The following is a 23,321-nucleotide window of genomic DNA, read 5'->3' on the forward strand; positions in this document are numbered from 1 at the left end:
GCAGAATACAAAATCACTGAATCACTGAGTCTAGGCTACACACAAACAATATAAGACATGTTGACCAAACCACAATTAACTGACAGAAACTGAAATATGATAAAATGTCAAGGTAAAAGCTGATCTTCACTATTTTCAAAGCCATAGGCACCAACATTTGTCGAGAAAAGACAGATATCTAAATGTTAAACTGTTTTACAAAAGGATCTGTAAAACTTTTATATAATGTTGCTATTGTTACTAACAATATTTCATATATTATTCTAATTCATTAGACTGGTAACCTGAAAGGGACTGTGCATGTGGGATGTTGTAAGTACTATTGTTCATACTATTGTGCAGAAGTCGAAATCTAAGCTACCAGTAGTATATATTTCTCAGAAAAATTATTTAGTACTGTTTCTTGTCTGAACATGTCCACCACTTGCAAAACTTTATTTATCCCACTCAAATGTTGGATTATTGAAGTCCTCTGGAATGATGAGGAGATTTGTAGTAGTGAGATAGTATTCCCTCCAAAGGTCTTAGTTACTTATGGAGCTTCAAAGGTTTTACTTACTTATGGAGGTAAGTCTAGTCATCAATATAAGGGGCCAGTGATAAATTTATGCCACCCTTGATACTGAAAGTTGCCTAAAAAATTCTGCATGGAGCCTCAATTTCTATTTCAGTGGAGCTGAGTTTTTTTGTCTACTATGAGTATGTGACCTCCATTTTCCTTTTGAATATATACTTAGATTTACTCCAAAAATATCACTACTGTCAATTTTGGGTTTTAGCTAGCTGTAAGTACTTGGTATTATATGGGTTTCACTACTTTTTAGGAGTGATTTAAATTCTGTCATTTTGTTTTTAATGCTTCAGCAGTCTATACCTAATGTCATAATATTTTTTGTGTGATCAGAGAATGTGAATGGCAGGAGGGAGGGGAGCAGACAACTCGTTTGGATCTTACATTAATACTTCAGGGTCTCTATCTGGATCAAGGCAGAACTGCTTTGTTGCCCTTTTTACTTTGCTAATCATTGCTGCTACACCTCTTTTGCAGTCACTGACACAATTTTCAGTTTAATCATCTTCAAAAATGTCAGGTCTGTTTGTTTCTGTTAGATTAAAATATTTCAATTCTAAACTAAGCTACTAGTAGTATGTAGTTCTCAGGAAAAGCATTTAGTACTGTTTCATGTCTGGACAACACAACCACTTACAAAACTTTAAGTATCCCACTTAAATGCTGGACGGTTGAAGTTTGCTTGAATGATGAGAACATTTGTCGTAGTGGGGTAGGATTTTCTCTAAAGGTTTCTGTTACATCTTGAGGCGAGTCTAGTCATCATCATACGTGTGTAGTCATAAATGTATGCCACCCTTGATACTGAAACTTGCATAAACAATTTTGCATGGAGCCTCAATTTCTCAAGTTTTTTGTCTATTGTGAGTATGTGACCTCAATTTCCCTTTTGATACATACTTACACTTACTCCAAAACTATCACTGCTGTCAATTTCAAGTTTGAGCCAGCTTTACGTACTTGGTATTATATGGGTTCCATTACTTTCTAGGAGTGATTCAAACACTGTCATTTTGTTTTTAGTGCTTCAGCAGTTGATAACTAAGGTTATAATACTTTTTTAGTGTTTGGAGAAAGAGGGTTGGTGGGAGGGGGGCATACACATTATTTGGATCTTACATTAATACTTCAGGCTCTGACTCAGCTATCATTCATTATCTGTATCATATGGAGAGCTGCTTTGTTGCCCTTTTTACTTTGTTAACTGTTGTTGTTATAACTGCTTTGCAGTCACTGACACAAGTTTCAATGTGAACATCTTCAAAAACGACATGTCTATTTATTTCCATGAAACTAAAATATTTCTAATCTGAGTGGAATTCTAAGTTACCAGTAGTATGTAATTCTCAGAAAAATCACTGTTTCATGCATGGACATGTCCACCACTGGCAAAACTTTGTTTATCCCACTCAAATGTTGGATTATTGAAGTCCTCTTGAATGATGAGAACATTTATAGTAACGAGATAGAATTTTATCTAAAGGGTTAGTTTTGGAGGTAAGTCTATTCATCATTATAAGGGTGCAGTAATAAATGTATGCCACCCTTGATAATGAAACTTGCCTAAACAGTTTTGCATGGAGCCTCAATTTCTATTTCAGTAGTAGAGCTTAGTTTTTTGTCTATTGTCAACATGTGACCTACATTTCCCTTTTGAATATATACATAGATTTACTCCAAAAAATCACTACTGTCAATTTTGCGTTTTAGCCAGCTTCACATACTTGGTATTTTATGGGTTCCACTACTTTTTAGGAGTGATTCAAATTCTGTCATTTTGTTTTTAATGCATCAGCAGTTGATAACTAAAGTTATAATATTTTTTGTGCATGCTGAGGGTGTGCATGGGAGGGGGGAAGGGAGCAGGCAACACGTTCGGAACTTACATTAATACTTCACGATCCCAAATAGCTATCATTATCTGGATCATACGCAAAGCTACTTCACCTAAAAATCCCATGTATGCTTCCCACAAACAGTCAGCTACCTTGGTAGCATACTATAATATGTAGTGCATCCCTGACCCATTTATCAGTAATCTATAATAGTGCGCATTTAGGACACTGCAGCTTGTCACAGAAACTTTACAGTCGTTGGTCCTAGCATTCCAGTCAATGCATGGGGTCACTATCAATGCTGGGGAACACTAGAAATTCATTGAAATTCCATGTGCTAGGCTGGACATTTCAGCCTTTCTTACCATGCATTGAAAGGATCCAAGTTTTGACTTTGAAATAGATCTTACTTTGGTTTAGCCATAAAGTATATGTCTTATAATAAATACTGAAACACTGTGCAGGGCAAATACAAAATAAAAATGCCTGTGCCAAAAGGGAATGCATGAAAAGAAAAATGAATGTGTATCTATAGTCTTATGTTTACTTAAGTTTATGTCAAATTTTTCACTCTTCATCTATCTGTCTCTTTTTGTCCGTGACTCTGGGTGGCCGTATTGCATGTATATCAGACAACAATATGTATTTGTGTAGAAATTTTTCAACATATCTTCTGGTAAGGGAGGCAGTTTCTTTCCTTTTTTAATTGTTTCAGTCTGAAAATACATTGTAGTTTGCAGACTTGGAACATATGGCAAAATTATTTATGATTGTATTATACTGAATTCTTTATCATGGAGATGGATGCTGTATCTTCTTCTCCAAGAAAGAAGAGGTAGATACCACTCTGTTCAACTTAGACTGTTACTGTGGCAATCATGGCTAGAAAGTGTGAAGGTCTGAAATTAGATGTGTGAATTGCTGCTGGTGAAAGTATCCATCAGCCACACACCTTGAAATAATTCACATTATTCTCACCTGCTTACAGCACCAGTGCTTAAATTTTAAGTATAACTTAGAGACCAGATGAGAAGAATTATACATCTGGTTGCACTCTGCTCCTTCAATGGCTCCCAGAACAGCCTCTTGAATATGTTGAATGAAGTTTCCAAGAATACACACTGAATACATAAGTTCACATTTCTTATCCCTTGCTTCTTTCTTCCTAAAAATACTATTACTCATCAAACAAACTTCTGATGGTTAACAGACATATTTCTTTTAGCGCCTGCTTCTCCCTGTTATGCAATACAATATATTTCTCAACAAGTGAAAGGTATTGCTCTGGTTCAGTTTGAATGAAAGACTGCACCACATAGTTTTTGGTTACAGAGATGATTATCATACTCGAAGTTCTTCCTGGTCCCTACTTCCGTACTGGGCCTCTAAATCTACCACTGCCACTGCCATTACTAGCATAGAGTGAACAGCACCAGTTACTGACCTCTATGACCTCTGGATCCTTTGAACTTGTCAACAGCCTATCTGCAACACCCTATCCCCCTACTTGAATCCACTGATGAAAGCAGTGCCCTCCACAATGCTTCTCCTTACACAATTGCACAAGTCAACATCATCTGTGTGAATGGGTTGACAGTATGTGACATAAAAGTGTGTAAATAGAGAAGCGATTCAAAGCAGAATAATCATTAGTTTCAAGTGCAGTGCCACCAGCGACATTTGTGTTTATTCTCTTCCCCTCTTCTCTTTTTTTGTTTGCCTGATGTTTGCTGTGCCATTGCCCTTTTCTTTAGGATTTCATTTGCTGCATTTGAAATTTTCTATTTACAGTTATTTATATTGTATGATGTTTATGTGGTCTGTGTACAGTCGTTGTTATACCAAAAAAAAAAAAAAAAAAAAAAAAGATCAACAGGGATCCAATATTAAGGATTAGTTTTCAAAATTTTGAATATTCTCTTCAACCTGACATGTACAGGCTTGAGTCTTGTGAGCAGGGCATTTTAAGATCAGGTACATGCTGAGGATATTGTGCAGTTGAGCGGCATTATGAGTACCTATATATTTGTATGTGTGTGGGACATTCAATAATTTATTCTGAAATTTTGTGTTTTCATGGCAGACACAGATATTTTTCATGTCTGCTTAACGTTTTGCATCAAATGGGTTTGTAAAAGATTAGATAGTTATTTCTCCAAATGAGTCTACATCTGTTGAGGTAGCATCAAAGAACTGGCTTATTTTGATATCTACAGCTACATATATACTCTGCCAGCCACCATATGGTGCACAGCAGAGAGTACACATGCCAGTACTAGTCATTTCCTTTCCTACTCCACTCATGAATAGAGTGACAGAAAAACTGCTGCCTGTATGTCTCTGCGTTAGTTCTAATTTCTCTTACCTTATCTTAATCGTTCTTAAGTCTGCTTCAAGTGCTGGTTCTCTAAATTTTTCTCATTAGTAATCGTAGTTTGCAGAGACTGCACCTTTACATAAAACAGTTTGTTTTCATTTGAATATTCTCTGTTGTGAATTTTTAATTATTGTTGTGAAATATTTTCTTTTTAGATTGGAAATAATTATTCCTTGCAGACAGTGTACTTTACAATTTTTTACTCTTTTTTGGGAATTTTGCACTCAATATTTTATATTGTCATAAAAATCCCACATTATGATTTCTTAATTTGATAAGGGGCTGCTATTCTCAAGACTTGCTTTAGCGGGTGTAATAATAATAATAATTAGTTTATATTGCTTCAGTGTATACATTTGTTGTTATTGCTATTATTGACAATATTATGAAAAGGAAAGTTGCTACTCGCCATATAGCGGAGATGCTGAGTCACAGATAGGCACAACAAAAAGACTGTTACAAATAAATAAATAAAGTTTTTGGCCATTAAGGCCTTCATCAACAATTGATGTAGACACACACACACACAAACACACACACACACACACACACACACACACACACACACACACACACACACACAATTCAACTCACACACATGACCGCTGTCTCAGGCAACTGAAACCACACTTCAGTGTGACAGTCTTTTTGTTGTGCCTATCTGCGACTCAGCATCTCTGCTATATGGTGAGTAGCAACTTTCCTTTTCATAATATTGTTACATTCCATCCTGGATTTTCCATTGTTTGATTGTTGCTATTATTTCTTTTATCCACAGACTGGTAATATTTCACAGGTATCTGAGTTTTTAAAGAGCATCTGCACACTGGTACAAGTGAAAGGTTAGGTCTGCTGGCTATAATGAGCAAAACTGGAACACTTTTCACTATTACTATGCTTATCTTGTCTTGACTGACTCTTGAGGAGACCAACTTCCATTTTGGCATATCCTGTTGCACGGACTTGTCAGCCTTCACTTTAAATATATATTTATGTAAGAATTAACTTGTGTTTCAGCATTACCGTGAGTTTAGCTAGAATTAAGGTTTTTACTGTACATAGGATTGAAAGAAAATTGTGTTGGTTTATAATTCTTATAAAAAGAATTATGGTATTCATTGCAAATATTAAGTCAGTTTTCAAATGATTACTTGATCACTTGCACATCAATGTCTGAATTTTGAAGAAAACCTATGGTATAAATTGTCAATATGGAAGAAGGAAGATTTCTTCTATCCTTAGTAGATGTACAGGTTTGTGTATGCTGCTCACTTTGTCAACATGCCTAAAAGGATCATTTCAAGTTTAAAATGTGAGCACAATGTCACTTAACAGCAACAAGGTTTGTCAAAGTGAGATGCCACACCCAGTTAGCACGATGACAGCTAAGTGATCTGAACATCCTACTTCTCTTGTGAAATACAAAATACTGAAATCTGCTCCATTGTTGTTACCTGGTCAACAACGACAACTGATAACCACTAACTACAAATTATGGTTCATAGTTACCCTGAAGAGAATACAGGATAACTATGTACTGCCTTTTTTGAGCAACCTGGGGCAGTTGTAAGTGTAGGGGAAGTGGGGGAAGGGGGGGGGGGGTTGAAAGAGTGGGAGGGAGTGTCGAGAGAATCTCAGGCAGTACGCAACTATCTTCACACATTCACTGTAGTCTCTAGGTGCCCATTATGAACAATAGATAAAACCCTCACAGCACCACACTGTGTAAAGAAGGTGGGTAAGGGAACATCTGAAATAGAATCTGGATCAGTGTCACTGAATTCTGTTCATGAGTGTAGGATTTGTCCAATGTGTGATGATCATTACAGAAGACTGAGGAGGTGGTCAGTTACCAATGAATGTCTCCACTATGCAGTCCCATAGGTTCAGCAGGGATGGGGGTCAATCACGTTATTGGTCATGGATATTTAAAAACGTCAGATGCTTCTCATTGGTAATAAAGGTAATTAATTTTGGAGACAGGACCCTAGAATTTCAGCAACTGCTTCAATATTCAAGACGCCATTCCATAAGCACTCCATGGCCATCTTGTAAACATATTCTTTCAGCTGGCAGTACTCAAATGAATGGAATTGTTTGTTGCATCTGCTGAGATGGATTCAACTGAGCATGCTTGCGATCACTTGAAATTTACAGTGTGCTGTTGCAGGAATCATCTCACATACTGGATAACCTTGTGAGAGCTGCTGTTGAGAGTGGGAGAGATTTGAGTAGCAACGTTTTGATCACCCTTAGGATCAAGAAAAGTCCAAGAGTCTTACAATGCATGGGGTAAAGGAACATGTTATCCAGTGACAGATTCTGATTTCACAGATATGCAAAGCTAAGCATATTTCAACAGATTAAATGCCTTTTTGTTCTTCTTTTGCTTTTATTTTACAAGAGGGTTTTTCAGGTTCATAAGGCTATTATTTCATTCTCTGCTTCCCTTGAATGTAAACCTACACATGTTCACATATATGCAAGTGCTGTGAAACTAGTTTTAGCAGTTGATTCTTGATTTATACAATATTAGTTTTTAATTAATATTACAACAGATTTTACTTTTAATTTAGACATTGTATTTATATTCGTAAAAAAACTTGTAGATAAACTGACTTTGTTTTTATACTATAGACATCAAATTCCTTTCCCCATCTAATGTAGACTAGGATAAATACAAAACTAAGCAATGTAAAGTGACTGACTATAAAAGATAAAATGATAAGCAACCTGTATTTTTACTTCACTTATTCAAACAAGAGTATTTATCTTTATGTTAAAAACTAAGCAATAATGTCATTAATACAATACAGTGGTCTGTAGAATGTAAAATTGGAGTATTTTTCATGTTTCCAAGTCATTGGAGAAGCACCAACTTTTCATCATTAGTGATGGGTTTACTTATATTTGTAACACCTCCTAGTACTATATGGATGATTATTCCAACTTGGACTATATCAGATCACATATGTAAAGACATATTTTTCATGGATCCCACTTTCTTCATAAAGTAAATGCTAATACTACTGCAAAGCTAGACGTAGGATCTGTTGTTTGCATAGCTTAGGCCTTGTGAAGTATATCAAGTACAGGTGTAAGTTCTTTCTGAGGATGCCATTCATATCTTCTTGTGACATCATAGTTTATTATTCACAGTGCATTGCAAATACCTGTGGCCTCATCAGAAATTTTTCTTTGGTGTAATTCACATCCTCAGCTATAGTTTATGATCTACCAAAGTGGAAAGCATCATACATTGTTAGGTACTCAATTATGTTGTGGGAATGTCATGGATGTATTGAACCTAACATGTGATTTTTCTTTCAGTAATACCACTCTCTTAAGTTAAATTAAATAAGTAACAGAATCTGTATCTATCTGTGAGTTTTTATAATTAAATGAAAAGAAAATGTACTCAGACCATCATATGACAATTATTGGATAACAACAATATGTAGAAATATACATACAAAAATCTGATGATAATGAAAGATGACACACTCACATTCACTTGACAAATACATCCTATTTTGTTTTTCTAGTACCTGGAAGTGTTTAGTCATCTCAACAAGTTGCCTTGCTGGTCTTGACTTAAGACATTTCAGAATATCCTTGTGAGCAGCAGCTTCACACCCAACAAGACTGACTAACTTATCTGACTTCTCCCTTGAACCTTCAGCTATTGCCCATGGTACAAGGCTTGATCCACTAAATGACATCCCCTTCTGAAACAAGCCTGTTACAAATTATGGCAGTAGAAAATGACATGTTATATACATAAGAATAACTGCCCATAACACTAAAATAAATATTCAAATATTCATGTTAGAGACTATTATAAGGGGCAGCACAAAAATGACACTCATTGAAAACTACGCACTGTATTCAACAGGAAAGCAAATAAATAAATATTCTCAAAAGTACAACTGTACGATTTGTTTACATTTACATAAACTTCAAGTCAAATACACTTCAACCATTGTCAAATGGTGATTGAATCTCATTTGTTTATAGCACTGTCATTATGTGTTCACACTGCTGGCTATAATGTTACTGATGCACTGTCCATCACGAAATAAGGTAATATTTACATCCCACATATGCTGCACCAACTTCAACCTCATAATGGTCAGCTCTTGCTCTGTACATGTTTGTAAGCTGCCATCTTTACTGAAGACATTATGTGTATTGTAAGTGTAGGGCAAAGAGTGCACATGTGCAAAAAACACCAGAAAGAACACATGAGGTTATATGCTTGTGCTACCCCAAGAAATCAGTCATGCCAAAATACATTTTACAAAATGGACTCTGAATTATGCTTAATGGCAGTTCTTTTTTAAATAAGTACATGGTTTCCATTACAGTATAACATAAGAAGTGACTGAAATTAAAACCTTAAAAAACACCCCTTTAATAAAGATGATAACTCAGTACAGCATGGAATCTGGCCATCATGACACTGAAGAGAGTATGTCAGATATATGATGTAAATACTAACTTCTTTGATGATTGAGCAATAGTATTGTGGTGGCAGCACACTTTTACTGTGGCCGACGTCAATGAGCTGATCCTGGGTGCAGACTTTCTCGGCCACTACGAGCTGCTAGACAACATCGCAAACGGCCAGCTCATCAACGCAACAACGAATTTAAAGATAGCAGGACAGCGCCGACATGCTGCATACTACAGTGTTAAACCTGTGAAGTGTCCCGGACCGTACGCTGACATCCTTCAACAATTCCCTGACCTCACCCGCCCAGCTGGTGCACTGAGAGACATCAAACATTCAATGTTGCACCACATAATAACCACACCTGGACCCCCCACATAGTGTTGCCCACGTCGACCCGCGCCTGACAGACTTGCAGCAGCAAAGGCAGAGTTTGAGGCCATGCTGCGGCAAGGCATTGTGCGACCATCGAGCAGCCCATGGTCATCAGTGTTGCATTTAGTGCCCAAAAAAGACAATTCGTGGTGCCTGTGTGGGGACTATCGTGCCCTTAATTCGCGAACGGTGCTGGACGGATACCCAGTCCCACACCTTCAAGACTTTAGCTACGCCTTGGCGGGCTGCGCGGTGTTCAGCAAGATAGATTGCACGAAGGTGTACACCCAAATTCCGGTGACACCAAATGACATTGAAAAAACAGCCATCGTAATGCCCTTTGGGCTTTTCGAAAGCCTGTTTATGACTTTCGGTCTTCGGAATGATGCCCAGGCTTGGCAGCAGTTCGTGGACGGCGTCTTGCGAGGCTTGCCATTTTGTTTCACGAACCTCGACGACATTCTGGTGTATTCTAAGTCACCAGAACGCCACCGCCGCCACTTAACGACCGTCTTTCAGCACCTGAGTGAAACCGACATCGTTATTAACCCTGCTAAATGCGAGTTCGGTGTGACGGAAATCGAGTTCCTCAGCCATTTAACTATGCCCACCGGATCGACACCACTACTAGAGAAAGTAAAAGCAATACTGAACATGTCGCATCCGCAGACACACAAAGAATTACGACGTTACCTCGGCATGTTGAAGTTTTATCGTCGACACCTTAGCCGTGCAAGAGCCGGTGTCTAAGGCACTGTAAGGTCCTACCTCAAAAGGAAAGACACTCGTGACTTGGACAGATGCAATGGAGCAGGAATCTCACGGAAGTGACCCTGCTCGCGCACCTAGTACATGACATGAACTTAGCTGTAGTCATGGACGCGAGCGAGGCCGCCATCAGTGCAGTGTTACAACAGTGCATTGGCGGGAGTTGGCATTTTCTAGATTTTTTCTCTAAAAAGCTTTCCAAATTGCAACATGCTTGGAGTGATTATGACCAAGAGTTGCTTGCGGTGTATGCGGCAGTAAACTACTTCCGACCGTCCATAGAAGCCGAACAATTCGTCATTTTCACCGACCACAAACCCATTACCCACGCGTTCAAGAACAACTACACTAAGTGTTCACCACACCAACTCCAGCAGTAGGAGTACGCGTCGCAATTCACGACAGACATCTGACACATTTTGGGGATAGACCCAAGCATGTGCCATTATTTCACCCCCTGTGAACTTTGAGGACGTGGACGTGGACGTGGACCAAGTACAGGAGAGTGATGAAGAACTGCACCACTTCCGACATGACACTTCCAGTGGCCTGCAACTGGAGCTGGTGCCCATCTGTGGCTGTGCACGGATTTGGTGTGACATCTCAACCGGCATGCACCGACCGTTCCTCTCAGAGAAATTCCGGTGCAGTGCCTTTGACCGTGCCCATGGACTGTCACACCCCAGCACCAACACCACTGCGATGCTTGTGGCTGCGCGTCTCATCTAGCCCGGGCTTCGGAAGGACTGTCACGAATGGGCGCACACTTGCACCGCATGTCAGTGTGCCATAGTTGGGAGGCAAACCTACGCACCCGTAGGCACCTTCCCGGATTTGCGCACGTTCACGTGGACCTTGTCGGCCCACTTCCTCTCGCACAAGGCATGCGGTACCTCCTAACGATGGTGGACCACTTCAATTGCTGGCTGGAAGCAATGTCCGTCATGGACATCACAGCCGAGACCATCGCCACCACATTCATCGACACGTGGGTGGCATGATTCAGATATCCCAGTCATTTGACAACTGACCGTGGCCGCCAGTTTGACTGTGCATTGTTTAAGCACATCGTCAGACTGTGTGGCACCTGGTTACACAGGACAACCAGCTACCATCCAGCGTCGAATGGCATGGTCGAACGGTTCCACAGGACTCTGAAAGCCGCTCTAACCTGCCATGACACCTCATGGCCAGAGGCACTCCCACTGGTGCTGCTCGGCCTGCGAGTAACTCTGAAGGAGGAGATCGGCACGTCACCTGCCGACCTTGTTTACAGGCAATTTCTGACAATCGCGGGCAATTTTGTCGAAGATGTAAGGCTCCCACGTGACGCCGTGGAACCCACTCTGGCAGAACGTCTGCACACTCACATGGCTGGCCTCTGAGCACACGCACCGACGCAGCATGGCACTGGGATGATATTCGTCCACGTCGACCTGCAGCGCTGCACACACGTCATGTTGCATACCAACACAGTACAGCCACCTCTCCGACTGCCCTACAGTGGACCGCACCGCGTGATCACCCGAGGAGACAAAATGCTGGTCATCGAGTGTAACTGTAAGCCGTCAACAGTGTCAGTCAACCGCGTCAAACCAGCCTACATCTTGCCCGCTCCGTCAGCCACGCTCCATCACCTGGCAGAAGATCTGATCACGGACGACACTCCCTCTGCCAGCGGTCAGATGGAACCCGCACCCGTAGCCGGCAGTGACGCACAGCTGCAGCGTGCTGTCATCACGCCACCACGTGCGCCTCCCACCACCACGCCCAGGCAGCTGGCACGGACACCCGGACCGCGCCCACCACAGGCACACCGGTCGCCCCCACCACAGCTGCCAGCACATTACGTCACGTGCGCCGGCTGTTGCGTCTGATTCAAACAGCCGTGCTGCGTCACCAGCGCGCCATGACACCCAAACCAACAATCACGCACCTGAGCTGCCAAACTCCGTCAGAATCCGGTGCCCATGAGCCACTGTCCACTGTAGAAACCTGGCCTCCAGCTGCAAGTGCCTTTGGCCGGTAACTTCAGTCGAGCCCCGGACACCATCTCCTGCATTCCTCACAGCTCCTGGACCCGCGTTCACGTCATTTTGCCTCCACCACATCGGGCGTTGAGGCCGGATCAGCATCCACACCAGTTTACTGCATTTGATTCGCCATTGAGCTCCGGACATCGTGCTGCACACTGCCCGGCTTGTACGTAGGAGCTCTACGTGCGAGTTCCGACGGTACGGAACTCGCGGAAGTGCCTTTGAGACATCACCACCAATGACCTGCAATTGCTACGGACAGTTGCAGCCAGTGCCTGCAACTGCTGTCACTAACTGACAGCGCGAGGACACACCTACTGCACGCTCGCTGGTCCAGTGTGCTCACATCATGGGCCGCCCCCCTTCCAATGCCAACTGACCCCCACCAACGCTGCGGCACTGCCATCACGCAGCGTGCGAACTTTAAACACACACGCGCCACCGAACGATCGCCACGTTGTCGCAGCTATGGAGCTCCGCTCTCCAAGGGGGTATCTGTGTGGTGGCAGCACCGTCCAATGCACGAAGGGCTGAACTACAGCACTGCCAACACAAGTAGGGGCAGCTGTACCATTACGCCAAATTTCGGCAACAGTGTGTCGCACGCCAGACTGCGCGGGGACAAAGCAGGTGGACAGTGCGAGCTAGTCGACGCAACGTGACACATCTCTCAATTCTCCCACTGTGGACCATGTGCATCAAGTCAACATGACTCCACCGTAAACGCGTACGCTTGGTCGTAAACACAGTCGCTGTTCCGGCATGTGCGCCATACTGTTAAAGTGTCTTTCGCTTCTTCGCGGACGTTACGGTGCCTCCGATCGCGCCAGAAGCAGAACATTCAGTGACATGGCCTTTCGTCTCCCTCAGTCCACGCGGTCGGGCCACAGCTCATCACTGGAGTGTATACCCTCTGGGATCGGTGATCGACGCACCTGTATGGATGGACATTTGCGACCAATGGTTTTTGTCATTTATTGTAACGCTAGGAGGAATAAATGTGCCCTGATCTTTAGTCGTTTTTTGTCACCAAGCCTCTACTTTGAGCATAGTGTGTGGGTGCAGCGATAAAGCTGGTTCACTGCACGTGAGTGACTGTAAGCGGAGATACCACACGTTTCTGCTTAAGTATTATCACAACTGAGAACACGAATGAGGCCATTTGTGATACAACTGTTAGTTACCTCTTGACAATGGCTGGGGAGAAAACTGCTTCATCAAAAGCTCATGGGAATTTAAGCATGTGATGCAGCTGAAATCTTGGGAATATTTTATTGCTTAATATTTCCATGAGACCATTAATCTAAATACTCAATAAAATACATGATCCCAATGTTATAAAATAATCAGTTATTGATAATACAATGTAAAAGAAAAGATTAAAAAAAGTTATACAGCCTTAGTAATCAAGGCAAATGTATTTGCTCATATGCAGAATCTTTACAATTATACACAACCACTCTCACTTCATCCTTCACCAGATGTAATTATCCCAACTTCCTAGTTCAAAAGAAGATTTATTGGGCCATCGCATCCAATCCTGGTACTGCTAATTGTACACAACCACTCTCACTTCATCCTTCACCGGATGTAATTATCCCAACATCCTAGTTCAAAAGAAGATTTATTGGGCCATCGCATCCAATCCTGGTACTGCTGATCCCTCCAAAAAGCAACTTCAGGACACACCACTTGTCACCTAGTATTATCCTAGTCTTGAAGGCATCAATCAGATATTTCGACAAGGCCATGACTTCCTAAAATCATGTCCTGAAATGAGATCCATCCTGTCTGAGATTTTTCCCACCACACCTAGAATAGCTTTTTGTTGACCTTCCAATCTCAGCAATATCCTTGTCACACCCTACACTCCTTCTGCACCCATCTCCATACCCTCTGGCTCCTACCCCTATGACTGTCCCTACTGCAAGACTTGTCCTGTATATTCTCCTACAACCATCTATTCCAGCTAAGCAATTGGTAAAACATATACTATTAAAGGGAGAGCCACCTGTGAAATGGCATGTCATATACAAGTTGTTATGTCAAGACTGTTCAGCCCTTTACATTGGCATGACTACCACCAAATTATCAATTAGGATGAATGGGCATTGGCAGAGGTATATAATGGCAACACCCAATATCCTGTTGCAAAGCATGCTCTACAACATGACAATTGTGACCTCAGTGCCTGTTTCACCACATGCACCATCTGGAGTCTTCCCCCAGGCACCAATTTTACAGAACTCTGCAAGGTGGGAACTAGCGTTACAACATGTCCTTGGTTCTCACCAGCCACCTGGCTTTGATTGCCGTCAGTTTCTTTTGACTCAGCGTTTATTCACAGTAACTACTCTTTTCTTCACTCCATTTTAGTTTTCTACATCTTTCATTGTCTTACCCACTTATTTTTCTCAGGCCCTCTCCCACCCATGTTATGTACTATTTACTTAGCTTTCCCCTCTTGTTAGCTTGTGAATGATGTTTTAGTAGTAATCTCTGTCTTGCACATTACCATGTCTTCCACCTTTAAGCTCTCAAGTTTTCAAATCTCATCCGATGCAGTGCCCAAAATCAGTTTTTCGTTCTCATCCCCTCTGGTAATATTCCTCTGACCCATGGTTCTAGGGGACTTTTCTAAGCTCTACCACTTTCCCTAAACCTCTCCAGTCCTTTTCCTTCACCCCTCTTCCTTCCCCTTCAATGCTTCTGCTTGAAGAAGGAATCACTGGCTCCAAAAGCTTGTAAAAGTTAAATCCTGCCTGCTTGGTGAGTAGACTTTTTTTAAAAAAAAAAAAAAAAATCTATAATGTTATAAAATGATTTAACTGTCTGGCTCACAGCAAGCTAATATTTTCACTTCCAAATTCTTACTGTAATGTGTTGGCTACAACTTGGTGATGGATAGGTGTATCTGTCTTTAGGGAAGAAATGACACCAAAATGATAGGTCAATATTGCAAGGACTTTTCACATGGGCAGAATAAAAATACAACAAGACAACAGTTATAACATGCAGTAGATAATTAACTGCATTAATCATGTATGCTACTCTCTATATTGACCAACGATACCACCATCATTTTCAAATAATAGAATCAGTATGTAATATTTGATATTATTAAGACTGGAGCAAAGGAAAGACAGGAAGATGCTGGGCAACAGAAAATAATGGAGAGCTTTTGTTCCAAATAGACTTGGTCACTAGCTGGAAACTACACAAGATGATGATGGGCTGCAAAAAGAAAAGAAAATGTTACTTTTTCTAAGGCTTAAACAAAGTTCCATCACTTACCTTCAGAATATGGAGATAAATAGTGGAAATGTACACTGGCTCCTCCAGCTGACGTCCCCGAAATAGTAATACTTTCAGGGTTACCCCCAAATCTTTCAATGTTTTTCTTGATCCATGATAAAGCCATTGACTGATCTTTAAGACCATTATTTCCTGGAAGCAATTCATGTTCCATGCTTAGAAAACCTGAAAATAAAAGAACAATGTCAATCTATTTCCTTCTACTGTTAACTTCTGTATTCAGTACAGAAATTCCAAATAAAGAAATAAAAACATTTCAATAAATTGGGTAATTTTACAGCACTTAATATGCCAATTATTACACTGGAAATAATTACACCATGCTAGGAATGTTGTTGGGTAATTTTACAGCGCTTAATATGCCAATTATTACACTGGAAATAACTACACCTTGCTAGGAATGTTGTTAATTTAATTTTTCATCCTGGAAAATGTAAAAGGACAAAACATCTTAGGATAGTCTCTTGCTCATATCTGAGTCATATACTGGGTGTCCCTCCTAAGAGCTCAATCAGTGAAAACAAGCACTGTTCATCATGTCTTTCTACCCAGTGTCAATGGAAAGTGTCAGTTCATTTCCCATTACAAACAAAATGTTTTGAATAGGAATTTTGTTTGCCCATTCAATAGTGTGCTCCCAGGTTAGTTTAGTGTCATATAAAAGAAACAGTAAAGCACAAAGAATAACCAGCACTCCAGCAGCAACATGTGTGCTGCCCTTCCCCAGCTGTTTCCTACCATCATACAGCAGAGCTATTTCACATTCAAAATAATTTTATTTATTAGACAAAACAAATCAATGCTTTCATTTGATATCAGATGTTCCATGAAAGAGGTGATAAGGAGCATTTGTTGGGGCTGACTCCAGGTACACATTCTTAAAACCAAGTTTAAATGGGGACCGGGCCATTGGAAGACTGAAGCAGGTGCGTTGGCCCACACAACACAAACATTACCATATATGGTGATGGAGTAGGTACCAGTGATGTTACCGAATGCAGCGTGGCTATATAAGGATGGCAGCAGCAACCAGAAGACAGTCACCACTTGACAATGGCCAAGGAGTTCTCAGCTGGAAGCTCATTGATTTTAAACTACTTTACATGGCTGTAAGCCCGAGAAGCCTTCATTACTAATGGGAATGTTACTTCTATCAGGAAGTGTTTTCAGTAAACCACAGTACTGTAAAAATATATGCAGAGGTGGAGTGTTGCATGATAGCTTGGGCAAATAGAAACGATTACAGATCTCTGGTGGATACAGGGGCACATGCATTGTTTGTGAGTCTGGATCTCATGGATGAGAGGAAACTGTAAACCCCAAGGTACAGATTGCATGCGATACAGGATAATAGTATAGATTCAGTAGGGGCAACACAGTTCAAGTTCGAGGTAGGAAACATATATTTTTGTGGGCGTATGGAAGTGTTGCTGGCTGTGGGGCAGGGACTTTCTGCAAAACGTGGTTTTCAATTTCTGGTTAGGCACCATGCTAAAATCGACCTTTAACATAAAACAATTGAACTCAACAGGAATTCATTTCTAATGCATACAACAGATGTAAATGTGTTTCTATGTCACAAGGTACACCCATTGCTAAGGTAGCACCAAATAAAATGTGTACAAGGGCATTAAAAGTTGTTTTGTGTCACAGAATACCGGCAGGTATAGGAATGCTAATTTGGGTTACAATAGATCTCGATGTACCACAACAAGTTTTATGTTTCATAGAACCATTGTCTATTAGTGGCTCTTTGAATGAACAGTATTGTTTAATGCAAAGTAGAAGAGACATGCTAGGGACATAAATGGCCAATAAACCTGAATGGTTTCGGAGTGGATGAAGTGAGTCTTCCAAAGGGATCGGTAATAGCTACAATTGAAGTACTTGATGAAAAAGACATCACTATGTCAGTGGTAGCTAACAGTATCAAGCAAACCATCAGTATATCTGTATTGTAGTAAAGTCAGTCATTTAGAGAGTAACACTCAATTGGTCATGGAGTCGTTGTTAATTAAGTACAAAGATTTCCTAATTCAGAAGGTCCACTACCAACCATACTCATTACTCAGTACTGGATTTCAATGGTAATCACACACCAGTTACCAAGGCACCCACAGCCATTGATAGAACAGTTCATGGATCAGAAGCTTGAGAAAGGCACAATAGGATGCAATTGTGTTGCGATTACAGATTCTGAAATGAACATACAGTAACTGATGTGTACCCAATTTCTAATGTAACCAAGACTTTGTATAACCTGGGGTAATGTAAATTCTTTTCCACAATATATTTAAGAAGTGGTTATTGCCAAATTGGAGTATGTCTGGAAGATAGGCCTAAGTCAACATTTACAGCACCACCCACTCCCTATCAATATTCCAGATTGCCTTTGGGTTAAAGAACGCACTTGCAACATTCCAGGTCTTGTTAGAAGGAGTCCTTTAGGGTTAGAAAATGCATGGTCTATTTGGATGACACGATAGTCGATCCTACAGATTTAGATTACAATGTGAAATGCCTAAGAATAGGCTAAGAACAGCTCATCTCAGGCTGAGCATTGACAAATATCATTTTGCATAGTCACAAGTTAATTACCTTGAACATATCATTAGCCAAGATGGGGTAAGGACAGATTCTCATCTCACTTCATCTGTGTGTGATTTTGTGGTTTCACAAACAATAAAACAGTTACAATCATTAGTTGACTTAGCAAATTATTACTAAAAACTCATGGAAGGGTTTACAGAAGTTGCACAGCCACTGACCGGATTATTGAAAAAGGGGGCTACGTTTCATTTGACATCAGAGTGTCAGATTTCATTTCAAAATTTAAAAGTGATATCAACTTCAGATCCATTATTAGTTTTTCCTGATTTTACCAAAGAAATTATATCATCATGTGATGCAAACATTACTGCTTTAGGAGCCATTTTAAATCAAAATGTAGATGGTCAGGAACATGCAGTAGCAAATGCATCTCATCAGCTAAATATGGCTGAGTGCAATGGTTTCACTACAGAAAAAGAGATGCTAGCTTTAATATATGGTATTTCATATTTCTGTTATTATTTATATGGTTGCAAATTTAAAGCAGTTACAGACAATGCATGCTACAAGTGGTTATTGGTGCTAAAAGACCATTCAAGTCAACTAACAACTTAAGCACTGAAATTCAGTGAATTTCAATATCAAGTAGTTCACAAGCCTGCTGTTAAACACACAAATGCAGACAAACTTAGTAGGACAATTGCAGTGTTACAAGAATCTGCATTAAGTTTGATGAACTGGAAGAAGGCACAAGCAGCTGACAAAGAATACCAACTGTATTGCAAACAACTGCAATTTCTTAAGCACGGAGGTTTAGATCAACAAAATGCAGTCTATATGTCATTGTTCTGGCAGCTCTACAAACTGAAGTGTTTCAACTAGCACATTACCATGTGTAGTCAGAAGATGGAGGTAAAAGAGCTACCAACAGACAGATTGAAGAGTGATTTTGGTGGAGAACATGACTTAGTGACATGGAGCTACACATTAAAAGAAGTATGGCAATGAGTAAAACATCATAACACAAAAGCATTTGAGCATCAACAATGCAATGGGCAGGGTACGAGTAAGTTACCAGAGTATGTAGTACGACTGTGGATCCTACTGGCCAATCCTTATGCCCCAAAGGGTAAAACTAAGAAATTCTTGACAAAGTTTCAAGAACTGCATCAGGTACTGGAGATGACTTCACTGGACAGTTTCAAGTTGCAGTTGCCAATGAAAACATCAATATTACATGATAACCAGATGTTGTTGTTGTTGTGGTCTTCAGTCCTGAGACTGGTTTGATGCAGCTCTCCATGCTACTCTATCCTGTGCAAGCTTCTTCATCTCCCAGTACCTACTGCAACCTACATCCTTCTGAATCTGCTTGGTGTATTCATCTCTTGGTCTCCCTCTACGATTTTTACCCTCCACGCTGCCCTCCAATTCCAAATTGGTGATCTCTTGATGTCTCAGAACATATCCTACCAACCGATCCCTTCTTCTAGTCAAGTTGTGCCACAAACTTCTCTTCTCCCCAATCCTCTGCAACACCTCCTCATTAGTTATGTGATCTACCCATCTAATCTTCAGCATTCTTCTGTAGCACCACATTTCAAATGCTTCTATTCTCTTCTTGTCCAAACTATTTATCGTCCATGTTTCACTTCCATACATGGCTACACTCCATACAAATACTTTCAGAAATGACTTCCTGACACTTAAATCAATATTCGATGTTAACAAATTTCTCATCTTCAGAAACGCATTCCTTGCCATTGCCAGTCTACATTTTATATCTTCTTTACTTCAACCATCATCAGTTATTTTGCTCCCCAAATAGTAAAACTCCTTTACTACTTTAAGTGTCTCATTTCCTAATCTAATTCCCTCAGCATCACCCGACTTAATTCGACTACATTCCATTATCCTCGTTTTGCTTTTGTTGATGCTCATCTTATATCCTCCTTTCAAGACACTGTCCATTCTGTTCAACTGCTCTTCCAAGTCCTTTGCTGTCTCTGACAGAATTACAATGTCATCGGCGAACCTCAAAGTTTTTATTTTTTCTCCATGGATTGTAATACCTGCTCCAAATTTTTCTTTTGTTTCCTTCACTGCTTGCTCAATATACAGATTGAATAACAAGGCTACAAGGATAGGCTACAACCCTGTCTCACTCCCTTCCCAACCACTGCCTCCCTTTCATGCCCCTCGACTCTTATAACTGCCATCTGGTTTCTGTACAAATTGTAAATAGCCTTTCGATCCCTGTATCTTACCCCTGCCACCTTCAGAACTTGAAAGAGAGTATTCCAGTCAACATTGTCAAAAGCTTTCTCTAAGTCTAAAAATGCTAGAAATGTAGGATTGCCTTTCCTTAATCTAGCTTCTAAGATACGTCGTAGGGTCAGTATTGCCTCACGTGTTCCAATATTTCTACGGAATCCAAACTGATCTTCATTATTAAACCTACTCCTGCATTACCCCTATTTGACTTTGTATTTGCAACCCTGTGTTCGCCTGACCAAAAGTCTGGTTCCTCCGGCCACTGAATTTCACTAATTCCCACTATATCTAACTTTAACCTATCCATATCCCTTTTTAAATTTTCTAACCTACCTGCCTGATTAAGGGAGCTGACATTCCCCGCTCCGATCCGTAGAACGCCAGTTTTCTTTATGCTGATAACGATGCCCTCTTGAGTAGTCCCTGCCTAGAGAACTGAATGGGGGACTATTTTATCTCCGGAATATTTTACCCAAGAGTACGCCATCATCATTAACCATACAGTTAAGCTGCATGCCCTCGGGAAAAATTACAGCTGTAGTTTCTCCTTGCTTTCAACCGTTCACAGTGCCAGCACAGCAAGGCTGTTTTGGTTAGTAGCCAGATAAGTCAATGATCCAGACTGTTGCCCCTGCAACTACTGAAAAGGCTGCTGCCCCTCTTCAAGAACCACATGTTTGTCTGGCCTCTCAACAGATACCCCTCCATTGTGGTTGCACCTATGGTACGGCTATCTGTATCGCTGAAGCTCAGAAGCCTCCCCACCAACAGCAAGGTCCATGGTTCATTTCTCACAGAAAACAGACACGTTTCTCAAAAATCACAAATGGTCATTAAACCTCACCACATTTGACATCTAGGAGGTAATAAATGAAATCTAATAGTTACAGGATATATTCATAGACTTATCTACTGAAGCAACCAAAGTGGAGATGTTAAGAGAAGGAATGAGTATCACGAGTTTAAGTTTTACTATGAAGAACTTGGAGATCAGTTACAACAACTGACATGGATAGTTCCAGAAATGCTAGCATGAAACAAGAGGATGGCTAGATGCTGGTGGAGAACTGTTAAAAACAGTATTGGTGATAATAGATAGTGAGGGCATCACAGATTTAAATAGTAGAATAGGGACAATACAGGAAATGGCCATAAACACTTAAGCAGCTGTAAATTGGCATACAACACAGAACACTAACATGGAACAGGGAATGTTGAACATAACATAACTATGCAAAGAAGAACAACCAAGTTGAAGCAGTATACAGAAGAAACAATGGAAATGGTAAACACACATTTGACAGAGACCCAAAATCATTTGAGGATGCCAGATGAGAAATTAGTAGTAGCCAGAATGCTACAGGAACTAGCTAACAGTTTGGAAGATACCAGAATGGAAGAAGAAAGGGTACAAGAAACAGTTCACAGGCCACACAAGGTCAAAGAAGTACAACTCTGTTATCACCACAGCAGAAAAAGAACTTCTGACAGGGTTACAACAAGTTGTACCTATAGTATAAAGTAATACGGCATTTTTCTTTTATGTTTCTACAGCTAAGGTTTATTTGGATCAGGCTATGGTATACATTAAGATACAATTCCCAGTAGTAGGGTTACACTCTCATTACTTGTGTTTTATGATCCAGTCATATACAGTCAAATGCAAGCTTATCAATATAAGGTGGAAACTGGTGAAGTGTTACACCTTTTGGAACAATGGGATACACATGATGTTATGTCAGTGAGGGATCTTAGCAACTGTGTCAAGGCGTTGACAAGTTCACAAGGTATATACCGACAAGTGATCATGTGAAATGCAGTTATTCCTAAGAAATATGGAAGCACCAGAGGGCAAAGGGTAGTATCAATGCCACACTATACTTACAGCAAGTTGGCAGTCACTTAATATATTATATGTTCTCACCAAAAACAGTAATAGTAAATTGCTACAATGATAACACATTTAATGGTATGAAGAAACTAGAGTTAAGACAGAGCGAGTTGTTACTTAATGGACCACATATGATCTAGCTAGAATTCAGTTCCACCTTCCGGTTACACTTACAGGTATCGTGATAACTACAGTAACTTGACCAATGTTGTACTGGCTGAAGAGATCTTTAAATGTGTTACCCAAATGAAACCTAACCTTTCTGAACAGTACCTTTGATCCCATTTAACTACAGACAATAGATGAATTAATCATTTCAGAGAAAGGACAAATTTCATCAGATCAAATGTTATAGCATATGTGGTAATATCAAGAGAAACACAGATGGAATATCATTTCTATCAATGTATCAAATGCTAGTGTTACTGTTATATTTGCATTTATCTGTGCAGTTTATTTTTGTTTAGTAAGGGAAAGCAATCATGCAAAAGACAAAGTTCTTCATGAAATTTCCATTGAGTGGAATCATACTAGTAAATAATAGATTTGAGAGGCATAATCTGTGAAGAAGCAAACTAGGAAGATAATATAAAATTAGGATAAGATTTTTTTGTGGTTAAAGGCTCCAAATATTCAGAGAAAGTTTAAATAAATAAGACAGTTCACTTGGAGGTTAAGAAAGAGTAAAATTTGGGATGACTTTTATTTAAGTGGAGAGGAGTATTACACATCAAAAAAGTAAGGAAAAATGAGAGTGAAATTTTCTAAGTGAAAATGGAATAGCCTTGTTCAAGCACAAGGAAGTATTAATAGAAGGCAGCTGCTAGGTGTAAACATTTCAACAAAATTAGTTGCTCACTGGAGAGCAGCATCAAC

At 40.2% G+C, this 23,321-nt stretch overlaps 1 protein-coding gene across 1 annotated transcript in view; it reads right to left on the minus strand.

Moving 5' to 3' along the window:
• LOC126273233 (venom carboxylesterase-6-like) overlaps positions 1-23,321 on the minus strand; it is a 159,173-nt gene that overhangs the window by 41,909 nt on the left and 93,943 nt on the right. Inside the window, exons 4-5 of the mRNA XM_049976780.1 lie at positions 15,710-15,895; positions 8,332-8,522 (exon numbers count right to left, since the gene is read on the minus strand). Coding sequence (XP_049832737.1) covers positions 8,332-8,522; positions 15,710-15,895 — 377 coding nt within the window. The remainder of the gene's footprint in view (positions 1-8,331; positions 8,523-15,709; positions 15,896-23,321) is intronic.

Source organism: Schistocerca gregaria, chromosome 1, assembly GCF_023897955.1.
Source record: "Schistocerca gregaria isolate iqSchGreg1 chromosome 1, iqSchGreg1.2, whole genome shotgun sequence".
NCBI lineage: Eukaryota > Metazoa > Arthropoda > Insecta > Orthoptera > Acrididae > Schistocerca > Schistocerca gregaria.